Source organism: Mustelus asterias, chromosome 17 (genome assembly GCF_964213995.1).
Source record: "Mustelus asterias chromosome 17, sMusAst1.hap1.1, whole genome shotgun sequence".
NCBI lineage: Eukaryota > Metazoa > Chordata > Chondrichthyes > Carcharhiniformes > Triakidae > Mustelus > Mustelus asterias.
The window spans coordinates 33,649,055-33,669,677 of NC_135817.1; the positions used below are offsets into that span (position 1 = coordinate 33,649,055).

Here is a 20,623-nt window from a genome sequence, read left to right on the forward strand (position 1 = left end):
ACCACAACCGCCCCCATCTCCCCATGCTTGAAGTCTTCCTCTTGGTTTCTTGTGGGCATGATCCATAGTGTAAAATGACTCAAACTGTCACTAAATTAGCTATAGTGGCTCAAGTAGAAAATGGAAATATGTTGCAATAAGCCAGTCCTAATGCTAAAAAGATAATGTGCAGTATGTACATACGGAAAGGACAAGTGGGAGAAGCAAATTCTACCATATTAGAAATCATAGAAACCCTACAGTACAGAAAGAGGCCATTCGGCCCATCGAGTCTGCACCGACCACAGTCCCAACCAGGCCCTACCCCCATATCCCTACATATTTACCCACTAATCCCTCTAACCTACGCATCTCAGGATACTGAGGGCAATTTCTTTTAGCATGGCCAATCAACCTAACCTGCACGTCTTTGGACTAAGTCCAAATATTAGACATATTACATATACATATTTATATGCATATGTATATACATATACATTTTACATATACGTAGACATATTAGACAATACTTATTATGAGGAGAAATTTAATGATTGAGTGCGGTGCTTGCACTCTGGCAAGCTGAGCGTTCAGGAGTGAGAATATCATGGGAATAGGTTTTGTACCTGTGCCAAGAGTGTGTCACTGTACAGTAAGTGACATTATAACATAGTAGAAAGATTTGCCTCTATCAACGGTGGGACAGCACTTTAAAACAATTCTCCCCATAGAGTGCAATAAAATGGATTCTGTCTAGGAATCCAGCCATTCCCTGTGAAGGGAATGGCCTACTCCAGCATGCAGTAAGTGATGCTTAATCAGAGTGGATTATGTTAACACATCAATTGCATCCTTTGGGAGCCCCAGTGCACCCAGACTGAGCTGAGAAATAAAAGGCAGAGTAATTAGATCATTAAGTCATTAATAGGCTCAGTCAATCATAAATAAAAACAAAGTTCAGCCCAGCATGGGGATCATTAGGCTAATGTTGGGTTCACAGCTGCAGACATTAGTCAGGTAAAACAGTTGGAAGCTAGATTTCATTTCAGTCTTGTTTGTTGTACCATTGCCTATGAGGTTGCCATGCACACTTTGTTGTAAAACATGGAAAGAACATAGAACCAATGATTAGGTTGATTGGCCAGGTTAGAAAATTGCCCCTTAGAGTCCTGGGATGTGTAGGTTAGAGGGATTAGCGGGTAAAATATGTGGGGGTAGGGCCTGGGTGGGATTGTGGTCGGTGCAGACTCGATGGGCCGAATGGCCTCCTTCTGCACTGTAGGGTTTCTATGATTACTTTGTTCATCCAAAACAGAGCCTACAAATAAGCATGAAGCCGGGCAGATGTACATTCAGGTCAAAAAATCCATGCCGCTTTCTATCTACCTCAATAGTACCTAGTTTGCTTGGTAGTATTAAGAGATATCCTCGTAAATAGGAGCAACTCTTATTCATGAAGGGAAAGTTGACCTGACTTAAACTAACCTGAAGCTGCTGTTGCATTAAGAGGGAATTAATTTCTCCAACAGGGTAGAGGATTAAAATTCTTCTTCACCTGTACAAACCTTAGTGTCTTCTCTTTACTCTTAGTTAAGTTTCCGCAGTATCCTGGAACCTCTTCCCTCATTCCAAAGGTTCAAGTACACTATGGGTGGGATTCTCCAGTCACACTCGCCTCAAAGCCAGAGAATCCCACCCGAGGTCAAGGGTCTTTGCATGGTCTGCCTCTTGTCCGCTACAATTCCCGTGGCAGGCAGGACGGGAGAATTCTGGCCTATATTTTTTCATGCTACTGCAGGGAAAATATCCTCCTTTGTTGTTGATATTGATGTAGCCTCATAATTCATAAACAAATCAGAATATATCGTAACACAATGCACTTTGTTATATACTTTATGTATGCTGGAAGTATATTTTCATATTTTGGAGTGAGACCTAAGGGGCAAATTTTGAACTTTGCATTAGAACATAGAAAAAATACAGCACAAACATGCCCTTCAGCCCACAAGTTGCGCCGATCATGTCCCTACCTACCTAGGCCCATATATAGGCTTACCTATAACCCTCAATCCTATTAAGTCCCATGTACTCATCCAGAAGTCTCTTAAAAGACCCTATCGAGTTTGCCTCCACCACCACTGACGGCAGCCGATTCCACTCACCTACCACCCTCTGAGTGAAAAACTTACCCCAACATCTCCTCTGTACCTACTCCCCAGCACCTTAAACCTGTGTCCTCTCGTAGCAGCCATTTCAGCCCTGGGAAAAAGCCTCCAAGAATCCACCTGATCTATACCTCTCAACATCTTGTACACCTCTATCAGGTCACCTCTCATCCTTCGTCTCTCCAAGGAGAAAAGACCGAGCTCCCTCAGCCTATCCTCATAAGGCATGCCAACCAATCCAGGGAACATCCTTGTAAATCTTCTCTGCACCCTTTCAACCATTTCCACATCCCTCCTTTAATGAGGCGACCAGAACTGAGCACAGTACTCCAAGTGGGGTCTGACGAGGGTCTTATAAAGCTGCATCATTATCTCCCGACTCCTAAACTCAATCCCTCGATTGATGAAGGCCAGTACACCATACACCTTCTTAACCACCTCCTCTACCTGCGAGGCAGATTTAAGAGTCCTATGGACCCGGACCCAAAGGTCCTTCTGATCCTCTACACAGCTAAGAGTCTTACCCTTGATATTATACTCCTTCATCCCATTTGGCCTGCCAAAATGGACCACTACACATTTATCCGGGTTGAAGTCCATCTGCCACTTCTCCGCCCAGTCTTGCATCCTATCTATGTCACGCTGCAGCTTCTGACATCCCTCCAATCTATCCATAACACCACCAACCTTCATGTCGTCGGCAAACTTACCAACCCATCCCTCCACTTCCTCATCCAGGTCATTTATGAAAATGACAAACAGCAAGGGTCCCAGAACAGATCCCTGGGGCACTCCACTGGTGACTGACCTCCATTCAGAAAAAGACCCGTCTACAGCCACTATCTGCCTTCTGCAGGCAAGCCAGTTCTGGATGCACAAGGCAACAGCCCCTTGGATCCCATGCCCTCTCACTTTCTCGAGTAGTCTTGCATGGGGGCCCTTATCGAACGCCTTGCTGAAGTCCATGTAAACCACACCTATCGCTTTTCCTTCGTCGATGTGTTTAGTCACATTTTCAAAGAACTCCACCAGGCTCGTAAGGCACGATTTGCCTTTGACAAAGCCGTGCTGACTACTTTTGAGCATACTAAACTTCTCTAAATGTTCATAAATCCTGTCCCTCAGGATCTTCTCCATCAACTTACCAATCACTGAGGTTAGACTCACCGGTCGGTAATTTCCTGGGCTATCCCTATTCCCTTTCTTGAATATAGGAACCACATCCGCAATCCTCCGGAACATCTCCCATCTCCATCGACGACGCAAAGATCATCGCCAGAGGCTCTGCAATCTCTTCCCTCGCCTCTCACAGTAACCAGGGGTACATCCCATCCGGACCCGGCGACTTATCTATCTTGATGCTATTCAAAATTTCCGACACATCCTCTTTCTTAATGTTCACATACTCAATCTTTTCAGTCCGCCTCAATCCTGTAGTACAACCACCCAGGTCTTTTTCCACCTGGTTCCATTGCTGGTTGGAAACTTCACTTCCTGATGGTGCATATTGGAAATTTGAGTGTGCCTGCCAAGCGAGGCTCCTCCCCTGAGCGTGAAGTGAGAACATTATTCCCTACATGTTGTTTATGTTGTTTTCATGTCAGAAAAGCCAAATACAAGGCAACAAGAGAATTGGTGATTGACAATTTGTTCTGCTATGCTATTTGTTGTGGGCTTACCATGGTAATGGTGTAAACACATGAGGAGGTAGCAGAGAGACTATCTGGGAGTAAGTCACCGCTCATCAGTTTGAACTACAAGTTGCAGAGTGATATTAACAGAGATGTTGTTGCCCTATGAGTATTCATTCTCAGTCAGAAAATGATACAGAGAAGAGTAAAATGAGAGAAGAATATTACATTTAAAAATGGGTTAAAATGCAATAAATATGATTTTTAAAGTAGATTCCATTGTGCATTCTTTGTCAATCAAGAGGAGGGATTTTAGGCAAATTGAATACTAGCAATCTTTGACAATATAAACAATTGTTTTTAAAACGATAAAGCGTCTTTTATTCTGTTCCATCCATTTGGCTTAGTCTCAATTTCAACTTTTGAAGTATATCCCTTGTTTAACGGTGTGTTGGTTTGGGCTGGATTTTAAAGAGGTGGAGGGGTGAGGCATACAACTTGCATCCCTGGCTAACCTGCGATACAAATGTCACCCCTCAGCAATAATGCTCTGAGGGGGGCAAGCAACAAGGATAGTGTGAGACTTCTACCTCTTGCTGGGAGGAAGTCCTGCCCTCAGGAGCTGTTGGCAGTTTTTGGTTAAGCCAGGGTATTGAGCAGGGAGGGATCGAGCACATTAGAGAGGGGTGGCAAGGATCATGTGGGTGTGGGTTTTGCAGTGCAGGCTGGGAAGAAAGGAAGGAGGTACTATCTTCAGGAGAGGGCATCTGATGTACAAGAGTTTCCCCCACAGGCTAGTAGCCCTCTTCCTTCCCACCCTTTTAAAATCTTCCTTGAAAGCGTGGACTGTCCAGTCCCACTTGCTTGCCCACATTCGCCGTGTTATGGTGTGGGCAGCATAATATTGAGGTCAATTGACTTGCAAACAAAATTGACCCTTAACTATTTATTCACATATGGTCGCCCACCTCCTGTAATATTTGGGTTCCTCATGTGGTCTCGTTGTATTGGTCACTGAACGGGTAATCCAAAAATCTAGGGCAATGCTCTGGGGGCCCTAGTTTGAACCCTACCACGGGCAATGCTCAAATTTGAGTTTCATAAAATAAACCTCCTGTAATATTAGGGACAGCTCAATAATAGGTGCAAAGAGGTGCTGGGCTACCTTCCCCCCCAAAGAAAATCCCTTTTTTTATTTCCTAGAATAGCCATTTTATGGCCTTTTGGAACCTTGTCCACTGTGTTGGGACTGTCCAAATGTATTTTGCATGGGATCCTTTAAGCAGAAAGACAAAATAAACAATCACCAATAGGTTCGAGCTGGATTGAATGCAGGCTCCAGGACAGTGTGCACTGACTGCACCCATCACCCCTGTGCCTGCTGAATTACATTGGCTACTTGTCCACCAACAGCTTAATTTTAATATTTTCATCCTTATGTTCAGATAGATGTCTCTGACCTCACCCTTTTTCTCTGTCATTTTCACCCGCCCGACAACCCTCCAAGTTCTCCTCCAGTTCTGGCCTCTTGTGCATTGCTGACTCCCTCCACTGCGCCATTGGTGACTGTACCATCAACTATCTGGACCCAAGCTCTAGAATTGACAACGGAATGTAATCTGCCTCTCTCTCCTCTTAAAACAGTCAAGTTTTAAAAAAAAGTTTCATTGCTTGCTGGACTTGCGGATAGCGAAGAGCATTGTCGGGCAATACAGCAGGATATAGATAGGCTGGAAAATTGGGCGGAGAGGTGGCAGATGGAGTTTAATCCGGATAAATGCGAAGTGATGCATTTTGGAAGAAATAATGTAGGGAGGAGTTATACAATAAATGGCAGAGTCATCAGGAGTATAGAAACACAGAGGGACCGAGGTGTGCAAGTCCACAAATCCTTGAAAGTGGCAACACAGGTGGAGAAGGTAGTGAAGAAGGCATATGGTATGCTTGCCTTTATAGGACGGGGTATAGAGTATAAAAGCTGGAGTCTGATGATGCAGCTGTATAGAACGCTGGTTAGGCCACATTTGGAGTAGTGCGTCCAGTTCTGGTCGCCGCACTACCAGAAGGACGTGGAGGCGTTAGAGAGAGTGCAGAGAAGGTTTACCAGGATGTTGCCTGGTATGGAGGGTCTTAGCTATGAGGAGAGATTGGGTAAACTGGGGTTGTTCTCCTTGGAAAGACGGAGAATGAGGGGAGATCTAATAGAGGTGTACAAGATTATGAAGGGGATAGATAGGGTGAACGGTGGGAAGCTTTTTCCCAGATCAGAAGTGACGTTCACGAGGGGTCATAGGCTCAAGGTGAGAGGGGCGAAGTATAACTCCGATATTAGAGGGATGTTTTTTACACAGAGGGTGGTGGGAGCCTGGAATGCGCTGCCAAGTAGGGTGGTGGAGGCAGGCATGCTGACATCGTTTAAGACTTACCTGGATAGTCACATGAGCAGCCTGGGAATGGGGGGATACAAACGATTGGTCTAGTTGGACCAAGGAGCAGCACAGGCTTGGAGGGCCGAAGGGCCTGTTTCCTGTGCTGTACTGCTCTTTGTTCTTTGTTTGAAGATCACTGAATCCCAGATTTGAAGTGTTTCAATTGAAAACTGAAAATCAAAAGGGTTGCCTGATCTGGAGCCAGGGTAGGTCAGCGGGTCCAGCAATGATGGGTGAATGGAACTTGGTTCAAGTAAAATGAGCGGCAAGGCTTTGAATCTGCCCACTGCCTTCCTCCCCTTTCATCTCCACTCCCTGCCTTCTCACCTTCCTTGTGCTATTTTTCCTACTCTCTTTCCTACTCCCTACTTTCTTTCCCTTCCTTCCTCTTTCTCCTCCCTCCCCTCTCCCTTTCACCCTCTTCACTCTGTCACTACCCTTCTCCCCTTCCCGCTCTTCACTTCTTCTTCTCCAACATTGTGCAGCATATATTTCTCGACATAGCTGGCAAATATGCTGTTTTTTGTTTTGTAAAATAATTCCATTAAAATTCCTCAGCAGTACGAAAGTAGCTCAACCAAATGGAACCTGTGAAGAATGTTGACAGAGCTAGAACTTTAATTCTTGTAGATTCTCCCCTGCTGACTGCTGAACGTTCATTAACTGCATAACATCATTAATCCTTTTGCAAAATTGTCACTATGTTCTTGTCACAAGTGCTTCAAGTCAGTTTGATGTTTCATGCACTGTAATATTATACTCTTGATCAACAGAGCATGACATTGATACAGATTAGTTCAGAAGGATACCACGATGCATTCGATATATCATTGGCTGTTTTATTGTATGTCAAATTTCAAATTTTGTTGCTCTGATGCAATAGATCAACCTGTGTGAGAGCGCAAAGAACATATGTAAGGGGAAATAACATAGTGAAAGAGATCATTCTCATTTCATTGGGCATTGAAGAATTTGACTTCAACTTGGGCTGCTGAGGTGAAGGTTTTCCTTCTCTGTTGGTTATAAGGGCCCCGTAGAGACAGTTTTTCCAATTTCAACTCAGTGGACGTTAAACTTCAGCATGACACTGTTCATATTGGCAGAAATCAACAATAAGTTGCCAGAGTCTCTTAAAAGGTGGAAGCATCACATTACGCCAGTAGGATATGAAATTACAGTATCTTACTAAGGGATCATAAAGGAGATTTCCTGAGTCTAGCCTTTGGTTTACCTGACCTAAGAGTGTTCAGTGCTGATACTGGTTGCAGAAAATAGATTGTATACAACTGCAGCATCACCGCTTGATGAGCAGAGATGACAGTAGTATCCAACACTAACTCCCAAAGGTTATGCAGATCAGCTTGTTTGGAGATTTCAGCTATTTCTTTTGCAGCTGTCTACAAAAACATGCGAGCACCAAAAACAGCTAGTCGTTTTTGGAAAGAGTCCAAAGCAACTGATTAAATGCAAAATATCCTGCTCAGAAATATTTCAATAATTGAGCTCGCTTTGATTTTCTCTGTATACTATTTCACTGTGATTTGCAGATTCTAATGGTATTGGGACTGTCAGTGATGCTGTAAAACTATGTCTACCAATTCATTGATGGAATCGCGATCCCACCATCTGCACACTCTATCTTATCTCTACCCCTCCCTTTCACGCTCCATCCTCTGCCTCCTCTCTTTTTTCAGCCCCTCATTTGTACTCGTCTCTTCATCTACTTTCCCCATAACGTCTTCTACTTTTTCTACTGTCTCCCTTCCTTCCTCTTCCCCCTCATGTCCCCTTCACTTCTCTTCACTGTCACTTTACTCCTCCCCTCCGTCTCTTCATAATTTTTCTGCCTGACTCTCCTCTTCCGACTTTGTCCTTCCTTTTTCCGGACATTGGAAGTATTTGCTTAAATATGCTTTTAGGTCCATGTTGGTGCTTGAGTTGCCGTTTTTAATGCTAGCAGAATGTAAACTGCAGATGGCAGTGTGTCTTTACACACAGTCTCCTTTTCATTTAAAATGGGAAATCAAAATTGTAAGCCATGGCTCTGTTAGAAACATCTCCATTGAGTTGCTAATAGATAATAACATCACCGCTTAAACTTTAAAAATGTGTCCTACATCTTTGATTGCAAAATATTGGTTTAACTTTTAACAACACAAGGGTAACATACTTGCACTTGAGTGGCTGGTACCTGTAGAAGCTGAAAGCAGAAATGAGTTAATGGTTTCAGGAGAGGCGAGAAGGGGAGAAACAAGAGAAAAAAGGTCAGTGACTGCAGATCGAGGAAGCAGCATTCATCTGACTGGCATTTCAGTAAGGTACAACATTCATGTAAATGCTGAGCATTACTTGTTTAAATGACACACCAGCCCTCGATAATAACATAGGGACATCTGGTTGAATCTCATTATTTATGAGCAAAATCATAGAAGCACTGCTCCACTTTCATAGAAGGAAGCATCAGGATTAAAATAAAGACCTCAGCATAGACATATATCCTGGAATTTCACACCACACCCTTCAGAAGCACAACAAACAGGACAAATTTTATTTGTCAGCAGATTGCTTCGGAAACTATTTCCGCAGCTTTCCATCCCAAAAATGATGCGCCTGGATTAGCAATTTCAGCTTGTGATCTGTTACTGGATCCCCATGCAGCTAATGTTTTAATGTGGAAATTCGGGCCAGTTGTAGTGAGCCCACAATTTCAGGAATTTGTAGTTGTAGTGGACTAGGGGAAGTCAGATAAATTCAAGGCGTTACCTGTTGCCAGGATTGGCTGAGACTGGAAAAAAAGAAGTTTTAAATCTGAAGACTATTGAAAATTTAAGTACTGATTTCCACAGCTATGAATTAGGTTTATACCTCAGCAGAAAAAAATACATTTGCGCCTGTTGCCTTTTCTCATTTAATTTGTGACCAGGTTGGACTTGCTTTTCATTGATTCTGAGACTACGAGCAGATTTTCCCTCCCCTGCATTTAACTTCGAAGGAGCATGTGTGAGATTTTCCATAGACGTACATATTTGAGGAAGAGCTCTATGGGGAGGCAAAATTACATGGGGATGAGCACCTGGAGGGCCATCACTCAGCTTTCTCCTCAGTGACAGCTGCGAGGCACTTCAGAGAAGAATTAATCAATGATTATTCACATTTGTTTAACACAGTGGCTTTTATTATCACTGTCAGAAGTTTTTCACCCCCAATTTAAATTCAGTACACATAATGGAGTGATTGAACACAATAGTGCAACAGTGGGGGGAGAGGGGAGAATCAACTTTCCTGAAGTTGCTGAAAATCTTTTTCAGAACTCGTGAATTTTAACGCATCTTTTGTGAAATAATGGCACTTGGTTTCAAGATAGTGCCCCTGTTAACCAAACTGCAGTGTTAAGGATTGGTTCTGCAGGTCTTCATTTTAGAGGACCTGAGAGAGCCAACAGTCCAGTGGCAGACTTTCACTTTGTGGGGCCCCCTACACTTTGTGGGGCAACCCTCACCTACACTTCTGGTGCCCCCCCCCCCGAATGATGCCATGCCCTGCCCCCAATGACATCACACCCCAATGTCACACACCCCCATGGTGTCAAGCACCCCCCCCCCCCATGTTATCACAGCCCCCCAAGTGGTGTCATGCTCCTCCTCCCATGTCATTTACATTTCAAGTGTTAAATAGTTATTGGTCTTTCTTTAGCAATGTTGACCACCGCCTACCACCCCCATCAAGAATTAATAGAGGTTTTTGACTCAGATCAGTATTTTACACTTGCAATTAATAATGTAAACATTTATAAGTAGCTTGAAAAGCTTCCTAAAAAGTAACTTGTGTTGGTAGATGCTCATTCATGTGTGTAAATTCAAACCTGGTTACAATACAAGGTGCAACAAAAAAATCAGGTTTTCGAAAACTGTTAAAATCTATTTTGTACTGTCTTAAAGTATGAAATCTCTAAATATAGTATGAACCTTAATTTTTAGAAGAAGTTTTTTGATAGAAGAGGGTCCAGTTTGCAAAGACATATTATTTGGAATGGTTGGGTCAAGCAATTTGTATCCATGCAGTATTAGGACACAGCCCAGTGCTTAGATATCAATAGCATTCGAAAGCACAAGGTGAAGAAAACTCAGAATAACGTTGATGTTAAATTTAAAATTGGGTCTAACCTAATGGAATGAGGAAGGTCCCTTGGACCCTGCCCTTTCTGACTGGGATCCTGCTCACCCCTTCCTTCATAAAGCAGCATTGGTTGATAGAAGCAGCCAAAGGATGTCTGGGAGTTTGTCACCCTTGAGAGGCTCAATATTCAAATAGGAAGTAGTACGATAAAGAAATGGACCACATAATGGCTGCATTTTTAATCTTTATCCAAAAAGGTTGCTCCAAGAGTGACTGGCACTTCATTCAAACCCTTTATCAGTTCCAGCCCATACTAGATGACAGCAGTTATTGTGCTTCAAGCTTAAAATTCCCATGATGCCTTGCATGTACCTCATGTATCCGCAGAAGTCTATACCAGATCAATTAAAAAATCTTTCTAGCATTGTGGGGTGAAGACAGATGGGTTCCGTGTAAATTAATTACCTGCGATGGAATGCAGAGCACCAGTATGTAAAATAGGCACCAACATTTACTGCTTTCCAAGAGCAAACCGGTTGCCAGAACTGACTGACTTTTAGAACATCCTCTCTGGCTGTTTTTTATTTCACTATCTCAAAGGTCTTTTCCATTTCTCTACCTTTTCTGTTTTCTACATGCTTTGCAAAAGTTAATAGAGATGGAAACTGTGCATCATTGTAAATCTCTGGTGGTCCTTGGTGATTGTGTTCTTCACACATTATCTGACCTGGCTACAGGAAGTCAATAAATGCCCGATGCCTTTGATTCTGGGGCTTATGCAACCACAATGACAGGTGCTGGTGGAGATGTCTTGTTCCAGAACCCGACTGTCTTGTCTCCTCCTCTATACAAGTTGTTCTTCACCATCTTCACCCTGATCTTCTTTATTCTTCTCATCACCGTCTACCTCTCTTTCATCACTGTTTTGTAAGGCATGGATTCCCAAGCCACTGTAATCAACTTCCGGGCAGCTCTGACCAGCTCCTGGTCCCTCCTGTGCCACCTTGTCTCTTTGAGTCATCAGGCCAGGACGGCCTGAATGTTTGGCTTCAGCTCAGCCCTGACTCCCTGTTAGATCAGTTGCCCCAAGTCAACTTCCTTTTGTTCAAGTCAAACTCCTTCCAATCTTTATCCTCCCCAACCCTTTCCTGTTGGGGATCCTGACACTTGCTCTTCGCCATCTTGGCCACTTTGGTTTTGACTTTTTTCTTCTTCTTCTTGTCTCTTTTGGCACAAAATCATTGAGGCTTTTGTCATCCTGCTCAGCCATGCTGGACTGGGAGTCGAGGCTGGGCTGAAGCCGAACATTCTTGGCCATCTCGGCTCAGTAACCTAGGGAGACAGGCTGGCGCAGGAGAGACTGAGAGCCAACCAGAGCCACCTGGGGCAGGCTGGACAGCGGCATGGAAACCAGGGACAGCATTGGAAACATTGTCCATACCTTTGTGCCACCTGTTTTGCTGGAATTGCCCTTCTGGAATCTCGCTGGGAAGTGGCAACATCCACAACTTCCTATCTGTTGCCAGTGCATCCCGTGATCCAAGCCCAAGGGTTTTAATTGGGGATTGAATACAACGTGACTACAATTGAGTCCTGTGCCCTAAGGGGACTCAACCAGTCGGAATCTGATGTTGCTCTGCATTGCCTGCTGATAGGCTCATTTGTGAGGTTTTTTTAATTCATGGGACATGGACATCACTGGCTGGCAGCATTTATTGCCCATCCCTAGTTTGCCCGAGGGTCAACCACATTGCTGTGGATCTGGAGTCACATGTAGGCCAGACCAGGTAAGGATGACAGATTCCCTTCCCTAATGGACATTAGTGAACCAGATGTTTTTTTTCTGACAATTGACAATGGATTCATGGTCATCAGTAGATTCTTAATTCCAGACTCTTTTTTATTAAATTCAAATTCCACCCTCTGCCGTGATGGGATTCGAACCTGGGTCCCCAGAACCTTAGCTGAGTTTCTGGATTAATAGTCTAGCGATAATACCACTAGGCCATTGCTTCCCCAGTTGATAAAGAATATGGTAAGATGGTACGACAACACTAATCTCTCCCTCGATGTCAGTAAAAACGAAGGAGTTAGTCATCGGCTTAAGGAAACCCTGTCTACATCAACGGTGATGAAGTGGAGATGGTTGAGAGCTTCAAGTTTCTAGGTGTTCAGATCACCAACAATCTGCCTGGGCCCTCCATGCTGACGCTATAGTTAAGAAAACCTACCAATGTCTCTACTTTCTCAGAAGGCTAAGAAAATTCGGCATGTTCGTTATGACTTTCGCCAATTTCTACAGATGCACCATAGAAAACATCCTATCCAGATGTATCACAGCTTGGCATGGCTCTTGCTCTGACCAAGACTGCAAGAAACTACAAAGGGTTGTGAACGTAGCCCAGTCCATCACACAAACCAGCCTCCCATCCATTGACTCTGTCTGCACTTCTCGCTGCTTCGGGAAAGCAGCCAGCATAATCAAGGACCCTACGCACCCCGGAAACATAGAGAGTATACTCTCTTCCATCTTCTTCTGCCAGGATAAAGATACAAAAGTCTGAAAACACTTACCAACAGACAGCTTCTTCCCTGCAGGCATCAGACTTTTGAATGATCCTATCATATATTAAGATGATCTTTCTCTTCACCCTACCTGTAAGTGAAACATTATATTTTGCACCGTATCCTTTCCTTCTCCCCTATGTACTCTATGAACAATACTTTTCACTGTATCCCAATACATGTGACAATTTCTTGAGCCTATCAGCAAATTCAGAGCAATCAGGCTCTGATTGGTGCCCTCACAGCCACCGGCTAGCATGGGGTCCTCCCTATTGCTTCGGCCCTGTACTTAGGCACGGTATGTTCATTGTAAGTCCGTCTTTGTAACAGTCAAATGTATTTTGAGACTTTATTTCCATTGGGACTGTACTATCTCTCTCTCTTTGTTGAATCTCCTTGAGCAAGGTTTGCAGGTCAGTCTCGGTGAAATTGTGTGTGTTCCTTTCATTCTGTCTGCAATGGTTATGTCCTTTCGTTCAGAGTCAGTGCCTGTTTGTTCAGTGGAACAATGTCCTACTTGAAGCATCCACTGCAGCTACCTGATTGACTAAAACCAATCACTTCCCCGCTTACTCCTGTTCTCTCCGCCTGCGGCTGCAATGTTCAGGCTGATGGTTTTTTTTAAAGGCTACATTCTAATTTGCAAACACCACCAGCACCTCATTTCTGTTTTACATGAGATTTGTGCCTGAGAGTTGCCGATGAAAATTTGAATGAATTGACCCTGCAAATTACAGCAGAGGTCAGGTCTGTAGAGCATCAGTGAGCACAAGTCTTCACTCATATGACACAAATTCATTGAAATTTGCCATGTGAAACTTAAGTAGGATCAGTTTGGGAGCACAACTGCAGGGATATTTATGGAAGCATGAAAGTAAAGTTAGAATTTTCTGAAGTTTTAGGTGTTTGATTCTCTCAAAAAAGATCACGATCCAACCTAATGAAACAGTCTGTTTGTTTCATGATTGCTCATAAGCTATACTCTTTCCTGGGAAAGCTTTACAATTTATATTACCTTTGTTCAGCACTTCAGATTGTGTAATGCCAGTTGTGCAGAATTCATGAAACAAATTTAAAGCAGATATTTAATATTTGTGACATTTTCTTTATGAAGGATGTACTTGTTCTTGACACCTGTTTACTTAATTTTATTACACAGCTAAAGTCATTATTATTTTTAAGGGAAAGATACTGTAAGTGTAAAATTCAGCTATTCATTTACAAAGTAGTTAGCTCGTTGGTTGCAAAATGGCATGCATGGCACATTCATTCCCTTCCAGCGGGGGCTGCACCAGATGCCATTTTGGGGGCGTTGCTACATACAGGAAGCACCCACCAAAAGTGTGCTGAGTACATGTGAGCATGTTACTCAGAACAAGAGTAGGCCATTCGGCCTCTGCAGTCTGCTCCTCCATTCAATTAAATCATATCATGATCGATCTGATTGTGGCTTCAGCATCTTTTTCCTACCTACTCAAAATACTCTTTGGCTTTCTTGTTAATCAAGAAAATATCTACCATTGTCTTAAAAATATTCAATGATCTTGTTTCTTGGGAAGAGAGTTCAACATTCTCAATAACTTTCTGAGAGAGAGAATTTCTCCTCATTTCCATCATAAATGGAGGAGCCCTTATTTCAAACTGTTTGCTAGTTTTAGGGCCTGAGGTAAAGTTGGGCGTCGGGCCCATACCGCGATCTGCACCCGATTCCGAGCAGATAGTGGCTTTACCGACACCCGATTCGGGTGTGGGTCCGGCATGCGCCCGAATCGGGCGGCCTGACGATTTAAATGCATTTAAATCAACTTAATGAACAGCGCGCTCAACTCTACCGCCAAATCCCACTTTGCCGTCTTCTGGCCCGATCTGCGTCCGCGCTGTTACCGACCTGCAAAATAAAAGTCTGAAGTTGCCGCTGCAGCTTCCGAAGAGCGGGGTCAGAGACTGCAACGGCTCTCTGACCCAGGTCATCCTCTGGTCGGGGCGGGAGGGGGGTGGGAGGAGGAGAGGGGGTGTGACGTACCATCCCCTGGTGGCGGCGGGGGAGGGGGGGGGAGGGAGGAGAGGGGGTGTAACCGATCATCCCCTGGGGGGTGAAGAGGAGAGGGAGTGTGACGTCTCATCCTCTGGTCGGGGGGGGTTCCGCTGCCTGTCTGTGGCCGATCCCTCCTGGCACCATCACTGGTACACTACCAGCCACAGATTACTCTTCCCTGCAGATGCGAGAGAGTGGGAGAGATGGCTGTGGCTGGTAGTGTACCAGTGATGGTGCCAGGAGGGATCGGCCACAGACACGCAGCGGAACCCCCCTGACCAGAGGATGAGATGTCAAACACACAACCACCCCCCCCCCCCCCCCACAAGGGATGATACGTCACACACCCTCTCCCCCCCCCCCCGACCAGAGGGATGACCGTCAGAGAGCCGCTCTCTCCGCTTTTTCCTTTTTTTTCGTGCCCAAACACGCTGTCAGATTTTTTTCGAACTGCGCATGCACAGTTCAGAGCTCCGATCGGTCCGCCAGTGCTAAGCTCCGCCCACAGCACGGATCGGGCCAGAGCCGGCAAAATGCATATGGGTGGGCTGGAAAGAGGATTCCAAGCGCGGATCTATTTGACGCCCAGATCCGGCACTTAGACTCAAAATGGTAAAATTCCCCCCTTAGTCTCCCCCACAATGGGAAACATCCTCTCTGCATCCACTCTGTCAAGTCCCCTCAGGATCTTTTATGTTTCAATATGATCACCATGCATTCCTTCAATCTCCATCGGATATAGGCCTAACCTGTCCAACCTTTCTTCAGAAAATAACCCTATCATCCCTGAAATCAGGCTATTAAACCTTCTCATCTGTTTCCATTACAATTATGTCCTTTCTTAAAAAAGGTGACCAAAACTGTATACAGTACTATGGATGTGGTCTCGCCAGTGCCTTTCAGAATAGTAGCAAATCCCTTCCATTCTCCTGATAATAAAGAATATTCCCTTTGTTTTCCTAATTGTTTGCTGTACCTGCATGCTAACTTTGAGATTCATATACCAAGGTACCTTGAACCCTCTGCACCACCAAGATCTGCAATCTCTCTCTCTTTTGATAATATCCTGCTTTTCTATACTTTCTGTCTAAGTGGACAAGTTCACATTTTCCACAGTCTACTCTATCTGCCAGATTTTTGTCCACTTGCTTCACCTATTTATATCTCTTTGCAGACTCCTGATGAACCCTTCACAACCTACCCCTCTACCTATCTTTGTTTCATCGGTAAATTTAGCAATTATAAATTCAGTCCCTTCATCCAAGTCGTTGATATAGCTTGCAAATTGCAGAGACTCCAGCACTGATCAATGTGACACTCCACATGTTACATCTTGTCAACCAGGAAATTACCCATTTATTCTGACTCTTTGTTTCCTGTTGGCTAGTCAATTCTCTATACATGTTAATATATTACCCCGGCACCATGAGCTCTTATTTTGTGTAATAACCTTTGATGTAACACCTTGTCAAATGCCTTCTGGAAATCTTAAGTATGCCACTTGTACAGGTTACTCAAAGAACTCTTAATACGTTGGTCAAACACAATTTACCTTTAACAAAAGCATGTTGACACTGCCTGATTGGGTTACAATTTTCGAAGTTTCCCACTATATTCCCTTCGTAACAGATTCCAGCATTTGTTCTAAGACAGATATTAAGCTAACTGACCTGTAGTTACCGTCTTTCGATCTCTCTCCTTTCTTGATTGAAGGAGTTAAATTTGCTTTATTCCAATCTGATGGGACTATTCCAAGATCTGAAAAGCAAAATCAATATGTTAATTATCTGACCAACCATGTTTATTTAAGATCCTAGGATGAAGGATATTATTAAACTAAAAAGAGTGCAAAAAAAATTTAGGATGCTACTGGGACTTGATGGTTTGAGTTATAAGGAGAGGCTGGATAGACTGGGACGTTTTTCTCTGGAGCGTAGGAGGTTTAGGGGTGATCTTATAGAGGCCTATAAAATAATGAGGGGCATAGATCAGCTAGATAGTCAATATCTTTTCCCAAAGGTAGAGGAGTCTAAAACTAGAGGGCATAGGTTTAAGGTGAGAGGGGAGAGATACAAAAGGGTCCAGAGGGGCATTTCTTTCCACACAGAGGATGGTGAGTGTCTGGAACAAGCTGCCAGAGATAGTAGTAGAGGCGGGTACAATTTTGTCTTTTAAAAAGCATTTAGCCAGTTACATGGGTAGGATGGCTATAGAGGGGGATATAGGCCAAACACAAGCAATTGGGACTAGCTTAGTTGTTTTTTTAAAAAGTTGGGCCAAAGGGCCTGTTTCTATGCTGTAAACCTCTATGACTCTAAGTCCGTCAGGCCCTGGGTGGGTTGTGATGCCAATCAGCATATAGCGTTGATTTGACACCAGCATTGCCACTTTGGAAATTAACACTCCATCGAACACCATCTCTTCAACATGCACCACTGTGTATGCATTCAGCAGTGGGGGAAAAATCTACCCATGAGTGCTTTTTGAAGAGATCATCAGAAACTTTCAGGCTGTTGCTGAAATGAGTGAGACATGTTGCCGAAGCTTTTACAGCTTGTACTCATCAGGACAAATGCTAATCAGGACAAAAGATTGCTAACTTTCAAATGATCACAACGATTTAGACAGCAGGTGAAAAGGGTGCTGATTGCTTGACAAGTCGACTCTGGGGTGGCATTGCCATGGAAAAAGCAACATGCAACTATAGACTTTCCATTCTCCCAGATAATTCAGAAAAAGGTGCAAGCTTGAACATATTCATTTAGTTTGCAGAGAAGCAGCAGCTGCGTATGAATGTATGTCATATCAAGCAAGTGTAAATGATCCATGTTATAAGCTTGACTGATTGTCTTAAACTGGTTGTTAGTGTAGCTATTAATGCATCAGGATTGCCCTTCCAGTGCTGCCCCATCACTGAATCACATCTGATAGTAAATGTTCTATTTTGGTTCTGCAAGCATAGGCTGGTTGAGTTTGGTTTGCACTCTTCCTATTATGAACCACAGAAGCAACAATGTATTCATGAATCCCACTGTGTATGTTGAATGGTGAACGTAGGCTTGCCATAGATAGTTGTGTATGAATTTCAATGCCAGTGCAATGCCAAATATAAGGGCCTTATGCCCCAGAGATTGCCTGATCAAATCAAACAATGTGTTCCTTCAGTTGTTCCCATTTCACTACAGTACCGCACCTTACCTTCTCCCTGCCACAGAACGACACATCATCTGTACACAATGCAAAAATAAAAGCCAATGCAAAATAAACATTTGAGACCAAATTTATACATGAACTTTAATGTCCCTATTCCTCATATGTTTAATAAAAGCAAATTACTGGTGTGCTGGAATCTGAAACAAAAATGGAAAATGCTGGAAAATTTCAACAGGTCTGACAGCACCTGTGGAGAGAGAATAGAGTTAACATTTTGAGTCTGGATGACCCTTTTAGGGGGATCGGGCTCCTTCCCCTCTGTGGATAGATCACTTCTCTCCTTCTCTCCACCTCCTCCACCAAAGGGTCTTGTGCAACTCTCTTCCGTATTACACTGTACTCACACTCTCTTGTACAGTTGCAACACCAGCTCCAGCCAGAATGCACTTTCCATATAACTGATGCAGGGCAGCTAAAAGTGTTGCTAATCTCACATGAACTTGAGGGTCCCCTCCTGAAGTGTACAACCACTCAACAGCTCAATTAGCACTGGCTGCCTGCAGAAATCATACAAGTTAGCAGGCAGTACAAAGTTTCCATACTCCAGCAACGGAAGCACAGTTAATCTCTTAAGCCTAATTGAGATAGAAGAAGCAAAAGGGAGACCACATATAAAGGAGAGATCATAACTTTCGAAACACAGCACACATCACCCTTAAGAACCGTTTAGATTTGTGGTGGAAAGTCAAAAATTCTAATCCTAACTGTAATGCATCCTGCCTAAAGTTTGTTTTCTGATCTAATTTGAGTTGCTTGATCTTACTTGGGTTGGTAATGAAAATGTCAGTTAACCGTCATGGAACCGAATGGAAAATGAGAGTCCCAGCATCTAATTCCAAAGAATGATTCCTCATCAAAGTGCATTATTGTTGATGTCAAATGGGGCCATGTTGGACTTGCCCACACTCTTTGTCGAGACCCATGCATAAATAATTGATGCATAGTTGAAATACCAGAGAACAGGAGAAATAAACTCCAGCACAATTCATTATCTTCAGGAAGTAGAGGTGAATAAGGTAATGGTGGGGGAAGGCTTGGAGGAAAAGAGGTGAACAATTCAAACCAAAAACTCTAAATATATTTTGTAATTGGTGAGGAATTGCAGAGTTTAAAAAAAAATACTTATTTACAACTGGGAAATTACAAGTCATGATGGGTGTATTTTATTAAAGCAATGCTGCTGTTGTTATGTATGCAAATTAAGCTGATTATGTGAATAACTGCTGTGTGTATATTTGTAGCTGACAAAAGTAGAAATACAGAAAGTATAATTAGGCAGCAGAGCATATTTAGTAAAGGGTTGTCTTTTTGTGTGACTTCTACAAGTCTCATGGCAGTGAGTCATAGCCCATTGATGAATAGTAAAGCCATTCTCCCTCCTGTCAGAAGTAAAAGCTGTTGAGTAGCAAAATATTTCTTTGCTTTGTGCAGAAACTGATTTTACTTTGGTGAATTGAACTGTTCGTGACTGCTGCAACATGCAGCTGAGTAACTGCCAACTTTCCAGATGTTTTTGAAGTGTCTGTTTAAAAGATCGATAATAAGTAAACAAATTGAAATGAAAACTTTTTGCCAAGGTCATGACGCGAATATGAAAGATGGTGGGATTAAGTTGAATGCAGCTTTCATTTGTAACTCAGAAGATTATCCAGTTGCGAATGAAAACAACTTGTTATGGTTGGTTTGACACTTTACACTGTTAATCAACCGTTTAAAAAAAGTCTTTGTGAAAATGTGATTGTTTATTTTCTTGTTGTGCAGGTGACTGAAGGAAAGCAAGAGCTGGAGAAGTCTCTGAAGTTTTCTCGCAAGCTCAGGAAGGAAGTGAATGCCTTGACAGAATGGCTGGCGGCAACAGATTCAGAGCTGACAAGGAGGTCAGCAGTTGAAGGCATGCCTACTAATTTGGACACTGAGGTTGCCTGGAGTAAGGTAAGAATAACTTTAATATCTTGAGAGGAAATAAAATTGCTACTCCAGAGCGACGAACCTACATTTGAAATGTAAAGCGTCTGTCTCACCCGACCTTCCTGACTCGAGCCTGGTGAGACTGAAGAAGCGAAGCATATCCACGGCTCCAGCGGCAAAGTGCAAAAGGGAAAAAAGGATGATGCTCCTTTTTTTATGGCACTAGTACTCCCCAACTCAGGTGCTGGAGAACTAGGACGTTGTGGCCCAGTGTTAAAGAAGGCCTTTGGTTCACAGCTGAAGTTAAGTAGTTTGAGGAGATGTTTGGCATTTAGCAGTGTTTCCTCAAATATTAATTCAAGAAGATTTATTTTATCATTAGCAATAACGTTGGGATGTATTGAAATGCAGTGCTCAGGTGTTTTAGCATCAACTGTCTCTGAACCAAAGACATCATTGCTTATTTTGAGAGGCGCCATTCTCACTATGGTACCTTATTAGATCGGAATAAGCACTGTCGGAGCACCCCTTTGATATTATAGTTATGCTTCTTAGCTGACTCTCCCATTTAGAAACCTCACT

At 43.3% G+C, this 20,623-nt stretch overlaps 1 protein-coding gene and 1 pseudogene across 13 annotated transcripts in view; one reads left to right on the top strand and one right to left on the bottom strand.

Annotated features, from left to right (window-relative positions):
- LOC144506416 (dystrophin-like) overlaps window positions 1-20,623 on the top strand; it is a 1,861,003-nt gene that overhangs the window by 918,325 nt on the left and 922,055 nt on the right. For all 13 annotated transcript variants that reach the window (XM_078232507.1, XM_078232503.1, XM_078232508.1 and 10 more), the window contains one exon: window positions 19,895-20,065. In XM_078232507.1, the coding sequence (XP_078088633.1) occupies window positions 19,895-20,065 (171 nt within the window). The remainder of the gene's footprint in view (window positions 1-19,894; window positions 20,066-20,623) is intronic.
- LOC144506225 (protein CDV3 homolog A pseudogene) lies at window positions 10,782-11,590 on the bottom strand (annotated as a pseudogene).